At 45.2% G+C, this 26,119-nt stretch overlaps 2 protein-coding genes across 11 annotated transcripts in view; one reads left to right on the top strand and one right to left on the bottom strand.

The window, feature by feature from the left end:
* Positions 1-5,104: 5,104 nt before the first annotated feature.
* vrk2 (VRK serine/threonine kinase 2) lies at positions 5,105-23,493 on the top strand. 8 transcript variants are annotated; one of them, XM_034551382.1, is made up of 14 exons: positions 5,105-5,293; positions 5,839-5,995; positions 6,403-6,458; positions 6,962-7,031; positions 7,767-7,854; positions 10,724-10,832; positions 10,994-11,086; positions 11,916-12,048; positions 17,329-17,449; positions 17,646-17,704; positions 18,395-18,573; positions 19,321-19,467; positions 22,518-22,691; positions 23,086-23,493. In XM_034551382.1, exons 2-14 carry the CDS (start codon positions 5,866-5,868, stop codon positions 23,389-23,391), a joined length of 1,665 nt encoding a protein of 554 aa, XP_034407273.1. In that variant the 5' UTR covers positions 5,105-5,293; positions 5,839-5,865; the 3' UTR covers positions 23,392-23,493. The 8 variants fall into 8 exon arrangements, with proteins under 8 accessions (XP_034407273.1, XP_034407268.1, XP_034407267.1 ...); XM_034551377.1 differs by having other exon boundaries at positions 5,113-5,293; positions 5,861-5,995; positions 23,086-23,418; XM_034551376.1 differs by having other exon boundaries at positions 5,113-5,293; positions 5,861-5,995; positions 19,297-19,467; positions 23,086-23,418.
* fancl (FA complementation group L) overlaps positions 23,317-26,119 on the bottom strand; it is a 26,982-nt gene continuing 24,179 nt past the window's right edge. The window contains exons 10-14 of one of the 3 annotated variants that reach the window (XM_034551388.1): positions 25,267-25,312; positions 24,874-24,955; positions 23,954-24,070; positions 23,557-23,628; positions 23,317-23,434 (exon numbers count right to left, since the gene is read on the bottom strand). In XM_034551388.1, the coding sequence (XP_034407279.1) occupies positions 23,399-23,434; positions 23,557-23,628; positions 23,954-24,070; positions 24,874-24,955; positions 25,267-25,312 (353 nt within the window). In that variant the 3' untranslated portion in view covers positions 23,317-23,398. Of the gene's footprint in view, positions 23,435-23,482; positions 23,629-23,733; positions 24,071-24,873; positions 24,956-25,266; positions 25,313-26,119 lie in introns of those variants that run through there. The other 2 variants (XM_034551387.1, XM_034551386.1) reach the window with 2 other exon arrangements.

The following is a 26,119-nucleotide window of genomic DNA, read 5'->3' as shown; positions in this document are numbered from 1 at the left end:
GGCACCTTTAAGTGTTTACCAATTAGATATGAGCTCTATATTAATAGCAGGTATGCAGACACCATGGGTTCTAAGGTGCACTAATTAGGCCACATTCACTCTAAGTGTTGTTCCCATTGATCTTCAGACACACACAACCTCATCTTCACTCCAAAGCAGACCTACTTCCCCCAGTTTTCCTTATGACTATCTGATGTTCAAACAGTAATGTTTTTATTTTTCTTCCCTTCAACGCAGAATCCTTGAGTCTTAAATGAGGCCCTCGGGGTGCCTGGAGATCGATTGCTTCACTGCAGGTGCACGGCGAACAGGAACAGCAAGAGAAGGGCATTTTCCCCTCTCCTTTCATCGGAATAAAACATGCTTGATTGGGAGGGAACGAGTAAAGAGAAAAATGCGTTGGTTCGTGTCCGCCGCCGGTTCCAACGATGCCGTGTTCATCAGCCAGCCGCAGTATTGACCACGTTGTACGGCAAAACGGAGATCAAGCTGGGTTACAGCGGGGACGACTCAATGCCCGAAAACAAACTGCTATCGATTCGCGTGAGTAAGTAGTATACTAGTGGCTTCTTTGAGGGCCAATCCCGCATCAGAATCCGGCATTGCCTGTGCTTCCATTTTACTGCACATTGCTGCCCTTATTGACTGTTTGGAGTATTGGATGGACGGGATGGAAGGTATGGAGGACGCCCACAGCACCAGGCTCTATGGAGGCTGTCTCGTAACGTTTCACAAGGCTGATACAAAGCAGGGTATCTTTTTAAAACTCAAGTTACCTATAACATCAAGACAAACACACAGAAACACACAGAATTTCACCCATGGCAAATTCTAAAGTCCTCTGAAGAGAATAAGCATTTAGACCATTTTAAGATGTTACAACCTACTAATGAGTGTGTTTCATGGGAATGATCCGCTCTGTGAAGCATGGTGACCCGCGGCTTCAATGGCAGGGATATCACAGCAATAACGAGGCCTTTAAATGAAACATTTATTTGGAATATTACTGAATAATGAAACGAATGAATACATTTCTATGCAGGGGCAGACTTCATATTGCGAGTGAAGGACACAGCCTAAACAGTATTTATTGAGCTCAGAGAACAAAATTAAAGTGATCGATAAAAAGCACAGTCTCTGCAGCTTAGTTGATATTCAAATGGTTTATGTGAAATTTCTTTGAGGGGTTTATTGATGTTTGGTTGATGTATTCTTTTATGAAAATAATTTCACTGAACTAGGTTAAATCGTGCCTTTTCAGAGCTGCCTTAATGCTCTTGAAGCTACTGTAGAACCACAACTCAATGCCGTCACAACTGTGACTACTTGACTGCATTTAGGGATCATGGCACGGAGAAAACCCATCACGCTGAGGCTTTGATCACATCAGTGATCGGGATGATTTTACAACAGTCACTGAATGGAATTTGACGTAACACACAATACTTTTGAAGAACATCTTTGGATGCTTGGGGGAAAAAAAGATCAGTGTCATCAGGTGGACACCTTACATCACCAATCCAGGTAATGGGGAGTTCGACCTGACTGCACTAAAAATCACACTTAGTCGGTTCATCGTTACATGGTTGAATAATAAGTGTCCTGAGATTATTAGAGAATTTCCCAGAAAACTAGAGACCTGTATGCCAAAACTGTCATGGTGGTGCGGGGCTGGACCCAAAAGCAAGGACACGGAGCAGGAGTAATACACAATTATTTATTTCAGGAGTTGAGATGGAAGAGGTGTGGGATCCCTGAAGGCGTCCTCTGCGGGCTGGAGGCTGGTTGGGGGGCTAGGTGGTTCTCCAGGAGAGTTCTGGGGAAGCAGAGAGGCTGCGGATGGGAAGGCACAAGTTTACTAACAAGATTATACAAGAAATCCAAGAGGCCCTCGTAGTCGTTCCGGGAGAGTGAACTGACGATCTGGAGAGTTGAGGGGGAACTGAGGTAGATGTGCTGTGGGGCTTGATGAGGGTTCCATGTGTGTGGGTTGATTGGCAGCAGGAGGGGAAAAGAAGGCCACGCCCAGGCAGACACCCACATGACAAACAGGGGACCATGACAAGAAACGTTAGTCTGATCCTTTGTACAAACATGAGGTGTTTTGCAAAGCACATTTAATGACCGGCCAAGAAGTCAACCTGACGTGGACAGGAAAGCAGAGTGTTCAGGCCAACTGCTACAATCTTATTGGTGGAAAGTGGTGTGAAGGGAGGTATATAATTCAGATTTAGGAATTGTGTTGTTTTAGAGATGTTTGAAGTTGATGTAAGATTTAATTCTTGAACAAAGAAATAAACGGCTTCCCGCTGGTTGCCTCAACAATAGTACATCGTAAATTGATGCCACATCTCATAAGTCCTGTGTAACAGTTCAGCTCCACACCTTCTTTCTGTTAATAGTTGTTTTCATTATATCTGTTTGTCTATTAACTCTCTTCGGTCATTCACACCGATCATCCTTCATTCCCTTCACCTGGTTCTCACGCCCATCTCACCTGCAGCCCATTCCCTCGTTAGTCACTCACTACTTAGGTTCCCTCACTTGTTCTCTGCCAGATTGTCTTGTGTTTTGAGACCAAGTTCTCCAGCGTTCCATAGTCTGTGTCTCTGTTTCTGTCTGTTCTGTTCCTGCCGTTACTCCAGTAAAGGATTATTATTTGCTTACTCTGTTTTGTCCATTGTGCTTGGGTCCCTAGTCTTCGATCCGTGACACCCTGATCAGAATTTGAAGACACAGATTGGTGGCTGATGGCCTGTGCACAGCTACCAGATCATTCATCGTCCACTTGGCTGGAGCAGGAACAATGCAGCGATTTAGGAAATTCCAGTGCACACCAGAAACGCTCCGTCGATTGTAGTTACAAACTTGTGAGGGAAAAAACACATTCAGCATTCAATTCAATTCAGTTTATTTTGTATAGCCCAATATCACAAATTACAAATCTGTACACATACGACATCCCTGACCTTTGACCTCACATCGGATCAGGAAAAACTCCCCAAAAAAACAAACATTTTAGGGGGAAAAAGGTAAGAACCCTTCAGGAGAGCAACAGAGGAGGATCCCTCTCCCCGGATGGACAGAAGAATAGATGTCATGTGACCAGATGAACAGAGATACATAAACACATTCAATGAATATGACAGAAATTATATATAATGAGTAGTGGACCACAGTCCAGACCTCCACAATCCATGAATCAGAAGGAGGAAGAGAGGAGGTGGGGCATCAGCAGGGGCCATGGCAGGAGGCCGGCCCGCCAGGCAGGAGGCATCATGAAGGAGGCAGGGCCATTGGGAAGGAGGTCAGGTCTAAACCAAGGGCTGGTTGCAGGAAGCAGGGGCAAGGAGTCAGCACCCAGGACCAGCTTCAGACACCTCCAGGTCCAATGGACCCTATGAGACGTGAAGTCACAACGACTCCGGGGAGGAAGCAGAGTTTATAAGGTGCAATGGAGAGATGTAAATTCATCCATAAGGAGAGAGAGAAGAGGAGAGAGGTGCTCAGTGTATCCTAAAACATCCCCCAGCAGCCTATAAGCCTATAGCAGCATATCAAGGGGCTGGACCAGGGCAAACCTGATTCAGCCCTAACTATAAGCACTATTAAACAGGAAAGTCTTAAGTCTATTCTTGAATGAGGTGACTGTGTCTGCCTCCCGGACTGAAAGTGGAAGCTGGTTCCATAAAAGAGGAGCTTGATAACTGAAGGCTTTGGCTGCCATCCTACTTTTTAGGACTCTAGGAACCACAAGTAGCCCCGCATTTAGTGAGCGCAGCTCTCTAGTGGGGCAATATGGTACTACAAGCTCCTTAAGATATGATGGTGCATCACCAATCAAGGCTTTGTAGGTGAGGAGAAGAATTTTAAATGTGATTCTTGATTTTACAGGGAGCCAGTGCAGAGCAGCTAATACAGGAGTCATGTGATCTCTTTTCTTAGTTTGTGTGAGTACACGAGCTGCAGCATTCTGGATCAACTGGAGGGATTTAAGAGACTTATTAGAGCAGCCTGATAATAAGGAGTTGCAGTAATCTAGTCTGGAAGTAACAAACGCGTGAACCAGCTTTTCTGCATCTTTTTGAGACAAGATGTGCCTGATTTTTGAAATGTTACGTAGATGAACAAATGCAGTCCTTGAGATTTGCTTAACGTGGGAGTTAAAGGACAAGTCTCGGTCAAAGATAACTAGAGATTCTTTACAGTGGTGTTGGATGCCAGGGCAATGCCATCTACAGAAACCACATCACCAGATAATTGATCTCTGAGGCGTTCAGGGCCCAGTAAAATAACTTCAGTTTTGTCTGAGTTTAACATCAGGAAGTTGCAGGTCATCCATGTTTTTATGTCTTTAAGACATTCTTGAATTTCAAAGTTGGGCTCTTCACATTTAAACACCAATTAGTCCCAAGTGTATTCAAGGACCAAGTGAGAGCAATTAAAAAAAAAAAAACAGTTGATTGCAGTTAATTTGCTTAAAATGTTAATAATATTAATGCTTTACAAAGAAAGTAAAAGCTATCTTCTTCACTGGCTGAAGTGTCTTTTCTGCTTCAAGAACTCCAACATCATCCCCGTCCACAAAAAGAAAAACAGGACCAAACGACTCCAGACCCGTCACCCGTCTGTGGTTCTGAAGTCTTTTGGGCACCTTGTCCTGTCCCAACTCAAACCCTCAACAACGACCCCCAGTTGTACACTTTAGCAACAGACATGATAATAAGACACATTTTAATGTTTCTGATTCTGAAAGGCCAAGCATAAGTATGCTCTTATTCTGTCACAAATGCATACAGATTAATTAAAATGCAACATAATGACAGTAATATGTATTTTTGCCACTGCCTATAGTTTTCCGATACAATATTGTTTTAATGCTGTCTGTTAACATGATCTTTCTTTATGTCAACAGGGTTTATTACTCGTATAATATAAATCAGCTATCATGATTTGACATAAATAACCCAGGGTTAGCATTTCATTACTCAGATAACAAGTGCACATTATATTGTATACATCCGCTTCTACTGTTTCCGGATTGGCTGTTAAGTTGTAGGGAAACTTTTCTCTTGCATGCCATTGGCTGATCGGCGCAGCGGGCGGGACAACATTCAGGAAGTGATGACGTTTCGCTTCAGTTGCGGAAGCAGAGTGGACATTGGCTATAACGCGTTACTAACTACGACAGCCTGCCGACACCCGTCGTCACAAGAGCCTCGACAGACGACGGGTCCGCCCGGCTGCACCCCCCCGAGCTCGGTACGTGTTCCAGCGGACAGCGCCTCCATCGGTAAGACGTTAGCTAACGTTGCTATCGCTAGCTGTCCGAGTGTTGTGTTCTGACCTGGTCTTTCCGGGAGGCGGGGCTAAGGTTTGATGGTGGGCCTTCCAAAAATACTTTATACAGCAAAATATGAACATGAAAATATGTATTTGTTATACGACTAGAGAGGCTTTTTAAACACAGAGTTATTAGCGGTGGTGTTTGTGCACAGTTCAGGCCTCATGCACAATGTTGGACATAAACGGCAAACAAAGTATGCAGAAATAAACCGTTATCCCCTCTTTTATACTACTTTCAGGGATTGAAACCCGACAGGGCGAGGGTTAAAGATGTGGCCTCGACAGAAAGAGGATCTATACGTGATATAAGCAATGCTTCTCTTCCCATTAATATGTGTATTATGGTACAGGGCAATGGCACGTTTCAGTTTTATACGACTGAGTAGTGAAATCATTTCATGTCTCAGTGGTTTGAGATCACAACATGTAATGTTAACCTGATTTGCATTTTCCCCCCTAATAAATAAATATATAATTAGATTTTTCTTACAGATACTTTCTGAAACGTTCTCAGTTGTCATGGCACCGCCTAAAAAGAGGGCGCTCCCCAAACCGCTCCCCGAGGGCTTCATCCTGACCGACAGTGAGAAGAAGGAGTGGAGGCTGGGGACAATGATTGGTCAAGGTGGCTGCGGGCTGATCTATTTCGGTAACACACACACACACACACACACACAGATGTACATGCAGACCAGCAGAATAACTCCTCCCTTTCTGCCAGACACACACAGCTTCTGGAGACACTTCTCTGATTGATTGGTGTTGCTCTTGGTTGTAAGAGCAGCTCACAGATCAGATTGCTCCAAGAATTTCAACTCCCCAACGTGTCGTGTGTTTCATAACAGCCCTAATCTAAGACCTTTCCACTTAGCAATAACTCAACATTTATAAAACTATTAGTGCTTGATACAGTGGTTTCTTTTTGGTTCTGGTCAAAGTTACAAAAAAACCACCAATCCAATGAGCCTGAAGTAGTTAAAACTGAATATACTGTATCACAACTTTGCAGTGTGCACTTGGTCTGATCTTTCCTTGCTGTCTCCTGTTGTCTCAAAGCCTCCAATGATGTGGACAGACCTGTTGCAGCGGACACTAGCTTTGTCATAAAAGTGGTGAGTACATCTGGGCTGCACACAGAAGATAATGCTTTTCCTTCATAACTATGAGTGCATACTGCAAAATGCTCCTACTTTATATACTGTATACGAGTTTACAGCAAAGTGATATTTCCTCTTTTTTTTTCTTCTTTTTTTAAGTTTCAACATCACAAAACATCACGTAACTTTATTGTTATTAACAAGTCATTGAGAGAAAGCATGGGAGAAAATGATGCACAACGCATCAAAACGTAATGTAAAATGAGTGCGACGGCCCTCCAGCTTTGGGCACATGCCAGGGATGTGGTAGCCTTCTTCCCCCCGCCCCCTCAGCTGCTCCTTTCAGGAGAAATACTGTACAATCCACAACCGGTTTGATTTACTCACGTAGGTTGGTGCTTATTAGATGGGACGCCAACGTCTCTCCCACAACCCCAATTTATGATGTGTGCTAAGACATGGCTTTGGACACGTGCTTCTTTAACCCGTGATAATGAAACTGTTAATAACGTGTGCAGGAGTCTCAGGAGAATGGCCCCCTGTTCTCGGAGCTCAAGTTCTACCAGAGGGCAGCCAAACCAGAGAACAGTGAGTAGCGCCGCCCGTCCAGAGTCCCAGCAGCTCGTTGGAGCACGAGTGCGTTTGACTGATGAAGTGGCCGCAGACACGGAGGCTTTGCCGCCCGCAGCACAGTAATTAATAATAAGCCAAAGCAAACATGCACCTCAGTGGCAGTTAGCCCCCCCTACTCTCAGCCGCTTGTCTGAGCTCTCCAACGCCTTCGTGAGAGAGGGAGCCACTCACACGTAATGATGCCCGGGCCTCCGCTGAGCCCCTGACCACCTGCCAGCCTGGTTGAGAGCCAGTCAGGCCAGCCGCCATCGAGCCCTGAGCCAGGCCCACGGCTTTGTCTGGGAGCATGCGTGCATGCGCGTGTGTGTGTGTGTGTGTGTGTGTACCTCAATACTCTAAGATTGATATTTGCATGCATGCATTATTACACTTACAAGGACAAATCAGTATTCTGGGCAAACCTTGTCTACTTTTTCATAAAGTAGGGGTGTTTGTTCAGACTGCTCTGCGTGTTAGACTGGGGCTCGAGTATAGGGAACAATTGGACACTATAACTGTTGTAATAAGTACCATAAAAGTTCTTCTAGTTGACATTTATCCCTTTCAGACCGATTGTCAGAACAACTAAGCGGTGCAAGGCACAAGGGGTTCCCGTCTTTCTCAATACGGCCATTTTGACTCCACAGGAGTGTTGACATTAAATGTGAAACTCGCATAGAAATAATTATTTCTCTTCCAATCTTGTTCCAGTGCAAAAATGGAGACGAAGCAGGAAACTGGACTTCCTGGGAATCCCAACGTACTGGGGATCAGGACTCGCTGAATACAATAAACTCAGGTATTGTGTGACCATGATACATGTCCGCCCCAACCTCTGCACTTTTCTCCACATCCGGGTTGTTTTCTAATATGTAGCATCTTAAGAGGCCATCACTATTCAAATGGAGGGTGTTGTAAGATTTAGTTCTGTGTGAAACAGAAACTACACCTTTCGGCTCACATACACTAACGCGGCCGTTACCGTGGCATGCTAGACAGGTAGGTTACTTCGCTATATCCAAACACAAATGTAACGTTATTTCACTGATGTGTTTTATCCAGCGACTCTTTCTATCAGACGGGAAGTAAAAGAATGAGTAAGACCGGTAGGATTTGGTCCCTAGGTAGGACTTGGTCCCTAGGTAAGACTTGGTCCCTAGGTAAGACTTGGTCCCTAGGTAGGACTTGGTCCCTAGGTAGGACTTGGTCCCTAGGTAAGACTTGGTCCCTAGGTAGGACTTGGTCTCTAGGTAAGACTTGGTCCCTAAAAGCTTGAGGTTTCATCAAACAACGTGGATGTGGTGTGCCGTAATGTGAAGTTTGGTGAAGTTTGTATAATAAAATCAAACTGCATCCGCAGGTCTCTAGGTAAAACTTGGTCTCTATAGGTAAAACTTGGTCTCTAGGTAAGACCTGGTCTCTAGGTAAGACTTGGTCTCTACAGGTAAAACTTGGTCTCTAGGTAAGACCTGGTACCTAGGTAAGACTTGGTCTCTAGGTAAGACCTGGTACCTAGGTAAGACTTGGTCTAGAGGTAAGACCTGGTACCTAGGTAAGACTTGGTCTCTAGGTAAGACTTGGTCTCTAGGTAAGACTTGGTCTCTAGGTAAGACCTGGTACCTATGTAAGACTTGGTCTCTAGGTAAGACCTGGTATCTATGTAAGACTTTGTCTCTAGGTAAGACTTGGTCTCTAGGTAAGACCTGGTATCTATGTAAGACTTTGTCTCTAGATAATACTTGGTCTCTAGGTAAGACCTGGTACCCATGTACGACTTGGTCTCTAGGTAAGACTTGGTCTCTAGGTAAGACCTTTTTACCTATGTAAGACTTGGTCTCTAGGTAATACTTGGTCTCTAGGTAAGACCTGGTCTCTAGGTAAGACCTGGTACCTATGTACGACTTTGTCTCTAGGTAATACTTAGTCTCTAGGTAAGACCTGGTACCTATGTACGACTTGGTCTCTAGGTAAGACTTGGTCTCTAGGTAAGACCTGGTACCTATGTACGACTTGGTCTCTAGGTAAGACTTGGTCTCTAGGTAAGACCTGGTACCTATGTACGACTTGGTCTCTAGGTAAGACTTGGTCTCTAGGTAAGACCTGGTACCTATGTACGACTTGGTCTCTAGGTAAGACTTGGTCTCTAGGTAAGACCTGGTACCTATGTAATACTTGGTCTCTAGGTAAGACCTGGTACCTATGTACGACTTGGTCTCTAGGAAAGACCTGGTACCTATGTAAGACTTTGTCTCTATGTACGACTTGGTCTCTAGGTAAGACCTGGTACCTATGTAATACTTGGTCTCTAGGTAAGACTTGGTCTCTAGGTAAGACCTGGTCTCTAGGTAAGACCTGGTCTCTAGGTAAGACCTGGTACCTATGTACGACTTGGTCTCTAGGTAAGACTTGGTCTCTAGGTAAGACCTGGTACCTATGTACGACTTTGTCTCTAGGTAAGACTTGGTCTCTAGGTAAGACCTGGTACCTATGTACGACTTGGTCTCTAGGTAAGACTTGGTCTCTAGGTAAGACCTGGTACCTATGTAATACTTGGTCTCTAGGTAAGACCTGGTACCTATGTACGACTTGGTCTCTAGGTAAGACCTGGTACCTATGTACGACTTGGTCTCTAGGTAAGACCTGGTACCTATGTACGACTTGGTCTCTAGGTAAGACCTGGTACCTATGTAAGACTTTGTCTCTAGGTAAGACTTGGTCTCTAGGTAAGACCTGGTACCTATGTACGACTTGGTCTCTAGGTAAGACCTGGTACCTATGTAAGACTTTGTCTCTAGGTAAGACTTGGTCTCTAGGTAAGACCTTTTTACCTATGTACGACTTTGTCTCTAGGTAATACTTAGTCTCTAGGTAAGACCTGGTACCTATGTACGACTTGGTCTCTAGGTAAGACTTGGTCTCTAGGTAAGACCTGGTACCTATGTACGACTTGGTCTCTAGGTAAGACTTGGTCTCTAGGTAAGACCTTTTTACCTATGTACGACTTTGTCTCTAGGTAATACTTAGTCTCTAGGTAAGACCTGGTACCTATGTACGACTTGGTCTCTAGGTAAGACTTGGTCTCTAGGTAAGACCTGGTACCTATGTACGACTTGGTCTCTAGGTAAGACCTGGTACCTATGTACGACTTGGTCTCTAGGTAAGACTCGGTCTCTAGGTAAGACCTGGTACCTATGTAATACTTGGTCTCTAGGTAAGACCTGGTACCTATGTACGACTTGGTCTCTAGGTAAGACCTGGTACCTATGTAAGACTTTGTCTCTAGGTAAGACTTGGTCTCTAGGTAAGACCTGGTACCTATGTACGACTTGGTCTCTAGGTAAGACCTTTTTACCTATGTAATACTTGGTCTCTAGGTAAGACTTGGTCTCTAGGTAAGACCTGGTACCTATGTACGACTTGGTCTCTAGGTAAGACCTTTTTACCTATGTAAGACTTGGTCTCTAGGTAAGACTTTGTCTCTAGGTAAGACCTGGTCTCTAGGTAAGACTTGGTAAAAAAAGGTTGCTAAATGTCTGATTCAATCCTTGTTCTTCTGGTAACCTGTTTTTTACAATTCTCTCAAACCACAGAGCGGTATACATATCAGGAATTATGAGCTGGGATGTCATTAAATAAAAAGATGTGGACCTCTGATCTCTTCCTCTCAGGTATCGTTTCATGGCCATGGACCGACTGGGCTGTGACCTTCAGAAAATCTGCGAGCGCAGCAGAGGTCGACTGAAGAAGGCCACCGTTCTCCAACTTGGTCGAGGACTGGTGAGATCATCTACATGTTCAATGTTCATTGATTGTTGTGTGAAGAAGCTGGATCTCGTTAGATAATGACCACATGAATTGAACTGAACAAACATCTGACATTCACTTCTAAATCATTACAATCTTGTGTTTGTGTGTATTCTGTGTTCTGCCTGTGCCAGGTGGATGTACTGGAGTACATTCATGAGAACGAGTATGTGCATGCAGACATTAAAGCTGCCAACCTCATGCTTGGGTGCAGAGACCCTGAACAGGTCAGTCCACTGGAGAGCTGCGCTAATGTACCTTGCATGTACATAAGAAGCCCCTCTTTCAACTGCAGGAACGAGGAACCTTTTGGACTGCAGTTACTAAATTCAGTTGCCGTTACTTTTCACCCCCTAAAAAGGCCTTGGTCGGGGGGGGTAGTACTTTCTGAATGTATAGTAACTTCATGGATCGGTGCTGCTTCAACTGTACCGATGTATTCTTAAAACAAGGAGGCGATTTGAGGACATGCGGAGAGCGTTTGTGTTCATTCGATAACGTTAAAAGTGAAGTTGGGCTGTTCAACTTCCTGCCTCATTTTAAAAAGGACACGGAGGAAAGAGAGAGATTGAACATCAAACAGAGGGGAGACAGCACGGCGGTGCTGTGAATGAGAGAAAGGAAAAAAAGATCACAACGGTCATGCTCTGAAGCACAAATAAATAACTATCAAACACTCAACAGATGATTAACTGTGGAGACAGATTCTGCATTTCATTCATTACATCCAACGTGCATCAATAAATACCAATAAATACTACGCAGCAGTAGATGACATCGCAGTGAGCAAACAAAGCTTCAGTTTGACTTTCTTTTAGAGGAACCGGGCGGCGGTTTGTTCACCCTTTGGTTCCCCACCAGTCTCCAGATCTTGATACCTCTATGGAAAGGCATCAATAGGCAGAAGAAACTTTTAGTTCCTTGAAGATTAGCAGTAAAACCTCATGCTAATTCTACAGAACACACACTTTATGTATAATAAGCAATCACGGCCTATGCTTCTGTGTAGATGATATCCCTTCATTTGTTGAATAACTTTGTGTGGTTGCCCCGTAGGTCTATCTGGCAGACTATGGGCTGTCCTACAGATACTGTCCAGATGGAGTCCACAAAGAATACAAGGAGAACCCCAAGAAGGGTCACAATGGAACCATCGAGTACACCAGCCTCGATGCCCACAGAGGAGTTGGTAAGCTTTCCAATTCATAAGCAGAGAAACACTGCGTCTGTTGGCCAGTTGACACCTTCAGTCCGGTCAAATGCAGCGCTGCACATTGTTTGACAGAAATATGTCACGTCTCAGAAGGTGTGGACGCTCAGTGAAAGCTAAACTGTCTTTGTTACTAAGGCTGTGAAAAAAGAAAAGATATAGCTTACTATCGCGCAATCTTTTTAATTTGTTGTATCTATATCTATATTTAGAGAGACTTCAACAATACACCACTGAGAATCAATTTGTTTTTCAAAATGAACATAGCACAGACTTGAAGGACGTTGTTAGTAAGTCTAGGAGACATAACACTACAATATGTTTCCATCTAAAGCTTTTGAACAAATGAATCATGGAAAAGATATGTGATATACTTTATACTCAAACCAAGCTAGACGGGTGAGACTGCATCTGTGAGTGACCAATGGGATGCGTGCTTTGTTTTAAAAGTGGTAAACAAAGTGAGAATAATATTATTATTACACTTTTTTATTCTATAACATATGCTTGTTCTAAAGTAGTGTTATCTGTTTGTTGTTTTTTTATTTTTATTATACATGTTTAGTCATGTTTCTTCACAAAGTCTAATTTCTCGTATATGCAAACGAGTCCCATCCTCAGGAATGATTAGACCTGCGTCTTCCTTGCATTGTATTTAAAAAACATAGATTTTTGTTCCATGGACTCGTTATCCATGTGTCTGAAGAAATAAAGTTGAATATGTATGATATTGGATCAATGCATAGACTCACATACTAGTCATTTAGGTTGTATTGGATGCACCGCTGAGGCTAGTCTTGGTATTGGAACATCTCTTAAATATAAATATATCGTATCTATTTTTGAAAGATTTATGTAATCATTCCCCAATATTCTGTCTGACTGCTGATTGTGTGTAGAAAGATGACAGGTGCTCACCAATGCCAGCATTGAGGTATTCTAACAGTATGTATATTAAGCCGGCCATAAGCCCCCCCCCCCCCCCCCCCCGGCTGATATTGGGAACACATTAACTGGCAAATTGCCTACACGCTCCCTCTCTTCATTGACCAATCGATTCTCCGTCCGCGGCCCCCCTGCTGAATTCCCCGGCACCGTCTCTGTTTAACAATTCCCTAATTAGCCGGAGTCATCACCTGCATCGTGTATTCATCCACCCATTAATGAAGTGCTCTGATGATTGGTGCAAAGGGAGGCCCAGGCCACAGATGACCTCCAGGAGCTCCGCCCAACCCTGCGGTTCGATATTGTGAGTGAGCTTCGGCTCAGACGGCCTAATCGCCGCGCTGGTGTTTCTATCAGCGCGGATCGATGAGTAGAAGAGGGCAGAAAACGTCCCGTCAGCAGTGACTATCAAACGTCAATTTTAATATTATCTTGAAGAGTGGGAGAGAGAGGTGAGCTGTAGAAATTGTGACACATGTTTCTGCTGCTCCACATGAAAGAACACAAGTCAGGGTGCAATAGAAACACCCAGAATGCATTGCACGTATAGCACTCTACAGTTATAAGCACTTATACATATTCACAATGCTTTATGATTCACTTGCTGACTGCATCATCCTGTATCATAATTGCCATAGATGAAGTGGCTGGCCGTGCATCTTCTACCTGAGCCGTCTTACTACAGCTGAACAACCTAATGACCTCATTATGACGCCACAGCTACAGGTTATTATGTGTTTTGTATAAACGCCTCATATTCACATAACACGGCAACATTTGACAAGTGAAATAAAATGTTCCGCAACACCTCCATACACTAACTGCAGAGTGCAGCCACATAAACACATGATGGGATGCTGCGTCAGTAACGCCATGCACGCTGCGCCGTGTGACTCACGGCCACAAAGGGCGATTCAGGTCGGTTTGGATGTGTGCCGGGAAGTAGCGCCACATAGTTCCCCTTATTGGTAGTAATAATAATAATAATTAGAATACATGTAGTGTTTTTGTGAGAATAAATAAATAAATAAAATAGCTATAACTTTGTGATTGTGTTTAGGCCAGCAGAGAAGGCTTAGCTGGCCACCACTGAATAGATGTAATACAGTCTAATATTTTTTAGAATGCATTATTATGTGATTTATAAGTAACTCTTAGGTGGTTATTGTTTACTTTGAGTAGAACATTATTTTATGATTCACGTGTGACGATTGTTAAAAAGCATTAAGAACATTTCGGATTGCTTATAGCTCTGATTATACAACATTTAGCTGACACTTTTATCCAACATATTCATACACCATAGGTACAGCCAGGGGGCCTTTGGGGGTTAAGAGTCTTGCCCAAGGACACATCGACATGGGCTAGCGGAGCCAGGGATCGAACCACCGACCTGCTGACCACAAAGCCACAGTCGCCCTGCTTCAGTGCTATGAGCAGATTAGATTGCATCATAAGTATAGTTGTGAAGCATCATTGTGTCCAAGCTCTTATTGGAACGCATGAGGTTGAAATATGCACCTTTCTGGATATTGGCGAGAGAGATTATGAGCCGGAGACCAGACTCCTTGTCTGCCCCGACGCCGGCGATCCCCGCAAAGATGTTGACAGGTTGCCATGGTGAGGTTGGGCCAACGCAGCTGGCGAATGGCGGCCTTTGAACCTCCAGCTAAACGGTGTAATTAGCGCCATTCGGTGGGCGTCCGGCGGACAGAAGACCGTCTCCAAGCGGCAGAAGGGGTTAAGAGTGTGACACCGCGGCATGCTTTGGGGAATCTGAATAACAATAGGAGATAATTAACAACAACACCCCGTCTAGAAGTGTGAGCGCTGCGTGCGTATTCATCCTGTTTATCTGCTGTGCATGTGTGCGTTTGTCAAGCATCCTTCGAGAGCTGATTAAGTGCACGTGCCAATGGACGCGCACGGTCCTGTGTGGTGCATTTAAATACAGAAGAGCCCTGTGATGAGCCTTGATGCCGCGCCCAGAGCACGCACAGAGGGCAGCGCCGCTTAATGCAGCCGTTGATCTTTTTAATTGTTAATCTATTGCGGCGCTCTGGGAGTTGCAACTCTTTTTTCACCGTGTCGGTATCGCATGTATTTTTCATCTTTATCCTCCTTTAACAGGAAGCCGCACTGCAACGCTGACCACCCACAAGGGCTCTCGAGGTATCGTGCAACAGGAAATAGAAGTCTCATATTTGGGATGAACTTACTCCTCCTGTTAGGTCAGAAGGTCAACTCGGGTCTCCGGGGACATTTCTGTGCTTCAAACGATGATCCAATCGTTCAGTCTGCACGTTTATTTGCAACATACAGTGACCTCGATCCCTGATCTGGGTTCTCCCCACTAAACCTCTGTGAGAACAAGAAGGTCCTCTTCCACAGTATTCTTATTTAGAACCCTAAAGTGCTTTGAGAACTCCAGATCATGTTGGAAGCTTCAGTTCATCCTCTCCCGGGGGAAGTGGGGATGAATGGTCTGGCTGAGCCTGGAGCGCAGACTTCTGATACGTCTCCAGGTCGTGACACACCACTGATATTCACTTTGGACAGCGACCGTTAGTTGGAATGGTGAAGTCTGATTAAATGTATCGTCATCCACTCAGTTTCTTCACGTCGATCGGCCGGTTGCATGTGCACCGATGTCTTCATCGGTGTTTTGAGGAGCCAGCACGCTGCTTCACGATGGAACAGTGTGTGTGATACAGGCGCTTGTACAGTGTTCTACCCTCCCAAGCCACACGTGGTTTATACCCTCAAGGTTTGTGATGGCCACCATCACTCCTCAGAGGCCCAGCCTACACACTGTGTCAACATCCAGTCTTTAACCACGTCTCCTGTCCTCATCTTCCTCATTGATTGTTCGAGCCCCCCCTGCTGGGTCCGGGCAGTTTAGTGTTCCTGCTGAGTTCTTTTATTCAGGCGCACCTCAACATCTATTCCCTTGAAGTGACTCTCCATAGTGCTGAAGACCCCAGCTATGTGGCCAAGAAAAGAAAAGAAATTGAAATAATAATAAAATGTTCTTAGCGTGTAATCAGATTAACTCCCATTCATTCCATGTAATCTGGTTCTGTGTGGCAGTGACCACGCTCCTTCTGTAGACCGGCCTATTGGCTGGGGGATCAATGCCGTCCGGGCTCAGGGAGGACGTCTCTCCCCTCTGATGGAGCCAGTCGATAGGTAATTTCTCCGGAGACGTGAGGCAGCCGTTACAGTATTGAGCTGCTAAAAGTCCCCGGGCTCGACCCCTCTGGATGGAACAGTATTGATAGACCTCACGCATTAATGTAGACCAATCACACGCTCACAATAAGATGCAAACACACTCCAGACGTGTTCCCAAGTCAATCACACGTCTTCTTTAACTCCCTAATAGTACATTCTGGTACAGCTGCACTCCTGACATTGTTTTTGGTTATGATGAGTGGAAAGCCTTTGTACCCTCGGGAGACGTGTGCTCGGTATTTAATTATGAAGAGCAGTGGTTCTTCAAAGCTGGAGATCGGACTTCATATGAAAGAAGAATGTGTCACTGCTTTATATATTATATACATGGCAAAATAAACAACAGCAGAAACAGTGACCAAGTGAACCAAATTGTAGATTAAAAACAAACATTAATATAATAAAAAATATTACGCTACACTTTATATTTAATATATATATCTTTTTACATATGTAGTAGTACTCCCGACTCCTGGATTGGTGGATTGGTGGAGTGACCTGACCCTTCGTGAGAATGGTCAATGTCGGTCTGTTGTATAGCATTTTGATGGTCGTGTTCTCCAGAGGATGAATCCTACCAACTTTTCTTCGACCACCAACAAACGAGGTGATTCATTAAACTGTGTTCCCAGACTCGAGCATGGCTGGTCTCGTTATTGATACAGAAATCTATCCATGAAGTTTAAACAGACAACCGACCACGAGAGCCTCAGTGTCTTCAATGGGGAGTAAGATCATGCAAGGCCATCTGGGTTCACTAAATAACACAATATAATAAACAATAGCTGGCAAAGAGGGCGGAGCCATGCTCTTCATAACATCCTGCGATTCTACTTTCCTTCTGAGGGTTCATCATTCATTTAAACATTTTAATCTGCTTTACCAGTTCTGCAAACCTTTGTCTGCTGTTTGGAATACTAAATATTGAGGAGCTGCTTTTTTAATGTGGAACTATCCTTCTGGTGTACAATATCAAACACATTTTAAAGCTTTTACATTCGGACACCTTTGATTGTGTCAGATGTGATTTATGGATAATATCATTTTCTTTCTGACCGCCGTATCCTTTTGTCTCTATAGCTCCTTCTAGACGTGGCGACCTCCAGATTTTGGGTTTTTGTCTTCTTCACTGGTTGTGTGGGTCTCTGCCTTGGGAGAACGTGCTCAAGAACCCAACTCAGGTCCAGGAGGCCAAGGACAGGTAGGTGGTCATGTGTGGTGTAAGGGACCTTTGTCCATCTGTATTGATGGTTTCACTGATCATCGTTTTCCCACAATATTCAGACATCATTCATTGTTTTGTAGTCTAGTGATAGAAACATTACGGCCTGCTCATAATTACAACAAATACATGCACTGGCTGTCGACCTCTGACCTTCTGTCTCCTCTTCTCTCAGACTGATGGAGAATCTGCCCGACTCAGTCCAGCATCTGTCAGTGAGGGGAGCCGGCACAGGTACGCCAGAGCTCCAGGTCTAAACCTTCTGAGTGAGATCCACAATGAAGGGCCCAGACCAGACCAGCTAGTGGGCTGACGGTCAGGGGGCTGTTCATTTATTCGTTTCCCAAATTGCTCTGGGTTTAGTTGTTTTGGGGAAACGGGATCCGATTCTGCCCCAGGATTTCAGTTCCTAGTGTTCAACGCACAGAGGGGCTGTGTAGGCGTGCTGAAGCTCCTCCCACTCGGCTGTCACATTCCAAAGTAATCCAGTAAAAGGTGCGTTTGGATGGATTTAGTTGCCGGTGACTTTGTCCAGTGGGGTTGACGACCTGAAAGAGGGCGCTCCAGACCACATGAAGATCAAATCCTCCTCCACCCATAGTCAAACTCCTCAAGCTCCTGAAGAACACCTGTGTGATGTATGTTTGGTACCGGCTGCTCCTCTGCTGACGAGGCCCGGCTGCCCGCCACAGATAAGAGCCTGGTATGCATCAACTGTGTGTACACACATGTTGTACCACAGCATGTGTCATACACGTCGTCTGGCCAGTCTGTGATGCATCGTGGCTGTATCTCTAACACACACACACACACACACACACACACGTTGCCAGGCGGTGCATTATCAGGACCGTGAGACCTTCAGGTTCAGTTCTTCCCTGGTGTCCTGACAGCTTCCTGAAGCTTTAGGTTCTCTGTCCTCAGGCGAGCTGGTCGCCTTCCTCAGCTGTGTGAAGACTCTGGACTACAAGGATAAGCCAAACTACCCGCGTCTCAAACAGCTGTTGGCCAGCGACGTCACAGGAAGACTCGACTTCTCCGCACCGCGGGAGCCTGCGGGGGCGTCCACCGCCCAGCGACTAGACCCCCCCACCGGGGAGAAGGTGAGAACATGCCGAGGTCAGGGCGCCCTGTAGAGACCGTAACACCTTCAGCTCCATCTTTCTCTTCTTGTCCACCTCATCACTCAGAAGACATGCAGAGACGTGTAGGAAGGAGCTGGCTGCAGAAAGTGTTATTTAAAGTTTATTGAAGATGTAAATCCAGTCAGTCATGTGGAATATGCATATTTATATATATAAACAACAACGACACCCATTTCCTCTGTTGAGTCTCTTAACCCCCAGAGGCAGTAAAGGGGAGGGTTAACCCGCCCCCACCCCTAACCCCACCCCCAATGAGTATGTCAACCAGGTCTGAAGCTGGAGGAGGACTGCGATTCCCCTCAAGTCCACCAGCATCACTTCTTGACCCCCTCAATGGCCCAATTTGAGGAAGTTGATGACACACTTTTCCACGGCGCGGAGTTTCTCCAATTATGCTCCTGATTTCCTCTCCGCTGCTCGTGCCATTTAATTTGGTGCTAGAGGGCCGGCCAGTTTGATCCCTAGTTAAACAGAAGTGGCCGTTTAGCGCGAGAGTAAATGTCAGCGGAGATAAAGGCCATTCAACGGGCTGGCTCACGGAATGCTTTGCCACTAGTGTTAGATAAATATATTATTATTTTATGGATGATTGTGATAATGGACTGAGGCAAAGTTTTATTTAAGAGAAAATAGTCAAACAAAAATGGAAAATGAGTGTGATCTTCTCTCTCCAACCTAAAGGGTATGGATGTTGTTGCTCCACAGACAGCAGGACGAGCCAGAGGGTCCTCCAGAGCCCAGGCTGTGGCCAAGCCTGGTGATGAAGGTGATGAAGAGGAGAAGGGGAAGGCCAAACCGGTGCAAGCTCGCTACAGAAGAGGCCCGGCCCTCCCGAAACCTCCATCACTAGAGGTAAGGTCTGTAACAAGTCCCTGTTCCACTAACCTAAGGAGAAGGACCCGTCACACACCTGCTGGACAAGTCTGCATCAGTGACACGTCTTTATCTAGTCTGCATCAGTGACACGTCTATATCTAGTCTGCATCAGTGACACGTCTATATCTAGTCTGCATCAGTGACACGTCTTTATCTAGTCTGCATCAGTGACACGTCTATATCTAGTCTGCATCAGTGACGTCTTTATCTAGTCTGCATCAGTGACACGTCTATATCTAGTCTGCATCAGTGACGTCTTTATCTAGTCTGCATCAGTGACGTCTTTATCTAGTCTGCATCAGTGACACGTCTATATCTAGTCTGCATCAGTGACGTCTTTATCTAGTCTGCATCAGTGACGTCTATATCTAGTCTGCATCAGTGACGTCTATATCTAGTCTGCATCAGTGACACGTCTTTATCTAGTCTGCATCAGTGACACGTCTATATCTAGTCTGCATCAGTGACGTCTTTATCTAGTCTGCATCAGTGACGTCTTTATCTAGTCTGCATCAGTGACGTCTTTATCTAGTCTGCATCAGTGACGTCTTTATCTAGTCTGCATCAGTGACGTCTATATCTAGTCTGCATCAGTGACACGTCTTTATCTAGTCTGCATCAGTGACACGTCTATATCTAGTCTGCATCAGTGACACGTCTATATCTAGTCTGCATCAGTGACGTCTTTATCTAGTCTGCATCAGTGACGTCTATATCTAGTCTGCATCAGTGACACGTCTTTATCTAGTCTGCATCAGTGACACGTCTATATCTAGTCTGCATCAGTGACGTCTTTATCTAGTCTGCATCAGTGACGTCTATATCTAGTCTGCATCAGTGACGTCTTTATCTAGTCTGCATCAGTGACACGTCTTTATCTAGTCTGCATCAGTGACACGTCTTTATCTAGTCTGCATCAGTGACACGTCTATATCTAGTCTGCATCAGTGACACGTCTATATCTAGTCTGCATCAGTGACGTCTTTATCTAGTCTGCATCAGTGACGTCTATATCTAGTCTGCATCAGTGACACGTCTTTATCTAGTCTGCATCAGTGACACGTCTATATCTAGTCTGCATCAGTGACGTCTTTATCTAGTCTGCATCAGTGACGTCTATATCTAGTCTGCATCAGTGACGTCTTTATCTAGTCTGCATCAGTGACACGTCTTTATCTAGTCTGCATCAGTGACACGTCTTTATCTAGTCTGCATCAGTGACGTCTTTATCTAGTCTGCATCAGTGACGTCTATATCTAGTCTGAATCAGTGACGTCTTTATCTAGTCTGCATCAGTGATGTCTTTATCTAGTCTGCATCAGTGACACGTCTTTATCTAGTCTGCATCAGTGACGTCTTTATCTAGTCTGAATCAGTGACACGTCTTTATCTAGTCTGCATCAGTGACACGTCTTTATCTAGTCTGCATCAGTGACGTCTTTATCTAGTCTGCATCAGTGATGTCTTTATCTAGTCTGCATCAGTGATGTCTTTATCTAGTCTGCATCAGTGACGTCTATATCTAGTCTGCATCAGTGACGTCTATCTAGTCTGCATCAGTGACGTCTTTATCTAGTCTGCATCAGTGACGTCTTTATCTAGTCTGAATCAGTGACGTCTATATCTAGTCTGAATCAGTGACGTCTTTATCTAGTCTGCATCAGTGACGTCTATATCTAGTCTGAATCAGTGACGTCTATATCTAGTCTGAATCAGTAACGTCTATATCTAGTCTGAATCAGTGACGTCTATCTAGTCTGAATCAGTGACGTCTATCTAGTCTTATCATATTCTGCATGTCACCTTGTGCCCTTCCCATCCTTGGCCTGACTTCCTGCTACTGGGTCTGATGGTACCACAGCGGTCTGAAAAAGAAAGTATAGAATATAAAATAAGCCCTAAAGACGTCACTGATGCAGACTAGATAGACGTCACTGATTCAGACTAGATAGACGTCACTGATTCAGACTAGATAGACGTCACTGATGCAGACTAGATAAAGACGTCACTGATGCAGACTAGATATAGACGTCACTGATGCAGACTAGATATAGACGTCACTGATGCAGACTAGATAAAGACGTCACTGATGCAGACTAGATAAAGACGTCACTGATTCAGACTAGATAAAGACGTCACTGATGCAGACTAGATAAAGACGTCACTGATTCAGACTAGATAAAGACGTCACTGATTCAGACTAGATAAAGACGTCACTGATGCAGACTAGATAAAGACGTCACTGATTCAGACTAGATATAGACGTCACTGATGCAGACTAGATATAGACGTCACTGATTCAGACTAGATAAAGACGTCACTGATGCAGACTAGATAAAGACGTCACTGATTCAGACTAGATAAAGACGTCACTGATGCAGACTAGATAAAGACGTCACTGATTCAGACTAGATATAGACGTCACTGATGCAGACTAGATAAAGACGTGTCACTGATGCAGACTAGATAAAGACGTCACTGATGCAGACTAGATATAGACGTGTCACTGATGCAGACTAGATAAAGACGTCACTGATGCAGACTAGATATAGACGTCACTGATGCAGACTAGATAAAGACGTGTCACTGATGCAGACTAGATAAAGACGTGTCACTGATGCAGACTAGATAAAGACGTCACTGATGCAGACTAGATAAAGACGTCACTGATGCAGACTAGATAAAGACGTGTCACTGATGCAGACTAGATATAGACGTCACTGATGCAGACTAGATAAAGACGTCACTGATGCAGACTAGATAAAGACGTCACTGATGCAGACTAGATATAGATGTCACTGATGCAGACTAGATAAAGACGTCATGCTCTACTCAGTTCACGCCGTTGAAAGAAAGTCTAGAAAAGGCGAGTGTATGACATCAGAAGGTCCCACAATATCAATAACTCAGTATAGTACGAGGAAAACAGCCTGAACAACGAGTCCCTACGTCAGAGTACGTTGATCGTTAATCCAGTCAAACATTCATGAATCAATAATCAAATGTTTTTTGCCGACTGCTCACAGAAGGAAGACGGAGTGCCTGCTGTCAGCAGATCATTGAGGCCAAGACCTGCAGTGGCTTATGGAGAAGATGAGAGTGAGGAGGAGGAGGAGGAGGAAGAGGCGGCCAGGCCCAAACCCATCCCTGCATGCTATCTGAGAGGCCCTCCGATTGGCCCCAGAGCTCCACCCAAACAGGTGTGAGCAGCCAGTAAGCAGCCAGTGAGCAGCCAGTGAGCAGCCAGTGAGCAGCCAGTAAGCAGCCAGTAAGCAGCCAGTGAGCAGCCAGTGAGCAGCCAGTGAGCAGCCAGTGAGCAGCCAGTAAGCAGCCAGTGAGCAGCCAGTGAGCAGCCAGTAAGCAGCCAGCTGCTCCTGTCGGATTGGTTGTGTGAATAACTTTTAGCTTTGAGGGTAAAAAAGGAAACAAACAAGTACCTTTTGTTTTTGTTAGTCTAGCAAAAGCTTCAGACTTTATATTGTGACTCAAGTTCTCAAGGTTACAAAGGAATATATATATATTACAGTATTACAGTAGACATGTTCAGCTTAGTCTTAGTTCAGAGAGCAAACGATTCAATAACTTCTCTGACAGAAATCTAAATGGAGCGGTGGGAAATCTGACGTCCTCTCCGCGACCTCGGAGAGACGGGAACGACTCACAAAGCAAACGCACAACAGAGGGAGACGGGACGAAAGGACCCGCAATGAGTACAACCAGAGGTCAGCGGCGTGGGAGCACCGCTTCCTGACCCCTCCGGCCCAGCGAGCGGACTACGGCTTTGGTGAACGGGAACAGGGAGCCGGTCCCCCGTGGAGCGGCGGACTGGCTTCCTGGTTAGTCTTGGTGGCCGTCTTCCTTTTCCTGGGGCTGGCGGTTTGCCAAAGCGCACTCTTCTAATCCCGTCTCAGGCCTGCTGGGCCGCCATCTTTACCGTAATGGGCTGAAACAGAAGGAGGATCCTCGGTTTCACTCTGCTCATTAAATGGATTTCAATATGCCTCTCTGGTATCACACACTTCTTTCATCACACGAAGGAGCCCCGTGAAGGCCTTCACGGCTCACCTTGCTGCAGTAAGGACACTCTCCGAACACAATGCTGAAGCTCTGCCGGCTGGAGGGGAGCGCTCGCAGCCACTGGAGGACAGGAAGAAAAGAGCACTTCATGGAGCGTTACTTTGGATCTGATGTGTCAGTCTCGAGTGATCGGAGCACTCGTTTCAATGTACAACTTCTGCTGCATACTCTATGAAAGGTGTGTTCAAGATCATCCCACATAAAAGCATTTAAAAGGCTTTCGTGTGGAACGAGAACGTCTTGCTGCCACTCTGGGCTTTGTTCCCCAGCGTGAAAGAGACGCGTCGATACGCTCGCTGAATAGAGGAGACGACTCAGTGATGAGCACAGAGACCACATGGACTACAGTGGGTGTGTGTGTGTGTGTGTGTGTGTCCGTCCATACCTCGTACAGACAGGCCTGGTGGAAGGGCTGGCCACAGCGGGGGTCATTGCACACCTGATCCGGGATGGCAGCTTCAAGGCGATAGGAGTAACAGATCCCACACTCAATGCTGAAGCTCTACACACACACACACACACACACACACACACACACACACACACACACACACACACACACACACACACACACACACACACACACACACACACACACACACACACACACACACACACACACACACACACACACACACACACACACACACACACACACACACACACACACACACACACACACACACACACACACACACACACACACACACACACACTCTAAGACTTGGGCAGGTCCCCTGTAACCACTTAGCCCAACTTTCTCTCGTTTGCATGTGTTCATAATGAGAAGCTCCCGGTTGTTTTCTATCCATTAAGAGAGAGGGTGGCAGGTAAAAAAATAAATCAACATCTGGTCAACTCAACTTTTTGAATGTTAATGAAGCAGAGGCATTAATCACCGCGGCGACAGCGGATAAACACAACGACCTTCTCACCCATCCACGGAGAGGAAGAAGAACGAGTGTTTAAATAAAAAGAGATAAATGGCTCTGCGTGATTAAAGCGATTTGATAGTGCATAGAATTCTGCCATCTTTGTTATTCTAATGATCTTGTCTGTAAACAACCCAATTAAAAGGAGAATTTGTGCCCACCTCGTGGAAAAAGACTAAACACAGAGAGAGAACGTAAAATATGGAAATGGACAGAAAGATAGGCAACAGCGTATGTCCGCCCCCTTATAACTCCCAGCTCCAACAGGAGTATGCATGCTTAGAGATGTACACACACACACACACACACACTCCTTGAGGTAATCGTGATGGGAGCTGTTTGAAATGGAAAGGGGGGCAGCCGTGTCACATACAGATTTTTCGTGGGTGGCAGGTGACGGGAATTCGATCTCCAAAACATCCCGGAGGTTGTGCAAGACGCCGGAGTCCGGGTTCCTGCCAGCAGACCACAGACAGCTCCTTCACACACTAATTAACCACATGCAAATGAGCCTGCAGAGACACTGGGGGATGATTAGGAGACTTTCACCATTGGTATATATATATATATATAACATTTAAAAAAGCATCTCTGCTGCTTCAGACTGGTGGAGGGTTTCTTCAGATGTATCATGCAGGCCGTGGTGAAATGTGTACTTTTTATTCTTGTATGTGTGTGTGTGTGTGTGTGTGTGTGTATATATATATATATATATAACATTTAAAATGTGTGTGTGTGTGTTATCTGGAAGGAAGTGGGCGCTTACCACAGGTGCATGTTGGCGTTCAGCTTGTCCCTCAGTGGCGCCACCGCTGCAACACAAGAAAGGGAATTATTTGGTGCTGGGTGCAAACGGTGCTTCTAATAAAAGCCTTGAATTTGAATTCAAGCATCTGCAGATACATTATTAGAACATGCAGCGAGACGGAGCGCCGTCGCTCCTCCGTTCCAGTGAGCGTCGTCTCGGTGCTCATCACTTTCACTATTTGTTATTCCGACATGCAAAAAGCAATATTTCTGCGCGACCCCTCATATTTGAGGGTCGCTGCCTGCCTCCTCTGTCTGGCTGGCTGGGGTGTGTATGCGTTTAATATCTTTTGAGTCGCATTGCTAGGCAACAGGCTAGGAGTCGCATGACCTTGGGTTGACTGAAACAATGGCCAACAATCGTCTCAAATAGAGAGCTGAAGCTCGAAGGCCGGCGTGGTGGGAATGAAAACGTGGCGTTCTGGGGAAGCAAGTCTCCTGACACGACGTCGCTGCTCCTTCTTCATCGGGCTCATCTGAACGATGGCGTTCGGTATCGGCTGATCCTCAGGGGCAGGACGGCTCAACCAATCACAGGACGACACGCTGCTGCTCACCGTTTCTCTTTGATCAAAGGGACATTTGACATTTTGGGTGGGATTTAATCAGGAGTTTGACGTCACTGCGAAATATTGATAAAGTTAAATAATAAGACGTGTCCTAAATCAGGGTCTGAGGAGCGTTTTGTAAAATATGTGATCAGCATTAAAGTACATGTTCATTTTCACATTAAATACATAGATATCACCAAAAGGATTCATTATTCTAAATCTAATGCCGTAAAAAGGTTTGTTTATTTTGCTGAAGATGTG

Source organism: Cyclopterus lumpus, chromosome 15 (assembly GCF_009769545.1).
Source record: "Cyclopterus lumpus isolate fCycLum1 chromosome 15, fCycLum1.pri, whole genome shotgun sequence".
NCBI classification, from domain to species: domain Eukaryota; kingdom Metazoa; phylum Chordata; class Actinopteri; order Perciformes; family Cyclopteridae; genus Cyclopterus; species Cyclopterus lumpus.
Note: the sequence above shows the minus strand (reverse complement) of the source record. Positions and strands in the feature narration are given on the sequence as shown.

Excerpts from the sequence above, each read along its gene's own strand:
- vrk2 (XM_034551376.1), top strand. The coding sequence starts at position 5,125 with ATGACGTTTCGCTTCAGTTGCGGAAGCAGAGTGGACATTGGCTATAAC. Across the intron at positions 11,087-11,915 it reads GGTGCAGAGACCCTGAACAG|GTCTATCTGGCAGACTATGG; the intron begins GTCAGTCCACTG and ends GTTGCCCCGTAG. Across the intron at positions 22,692-23,085 it reads CCAGAGCTCCACCCAAACAG|AAATCTAAATGGAGCGGTGG; the intron begins GTGTGAGCAGCC and ends CTTCTCTGACAG.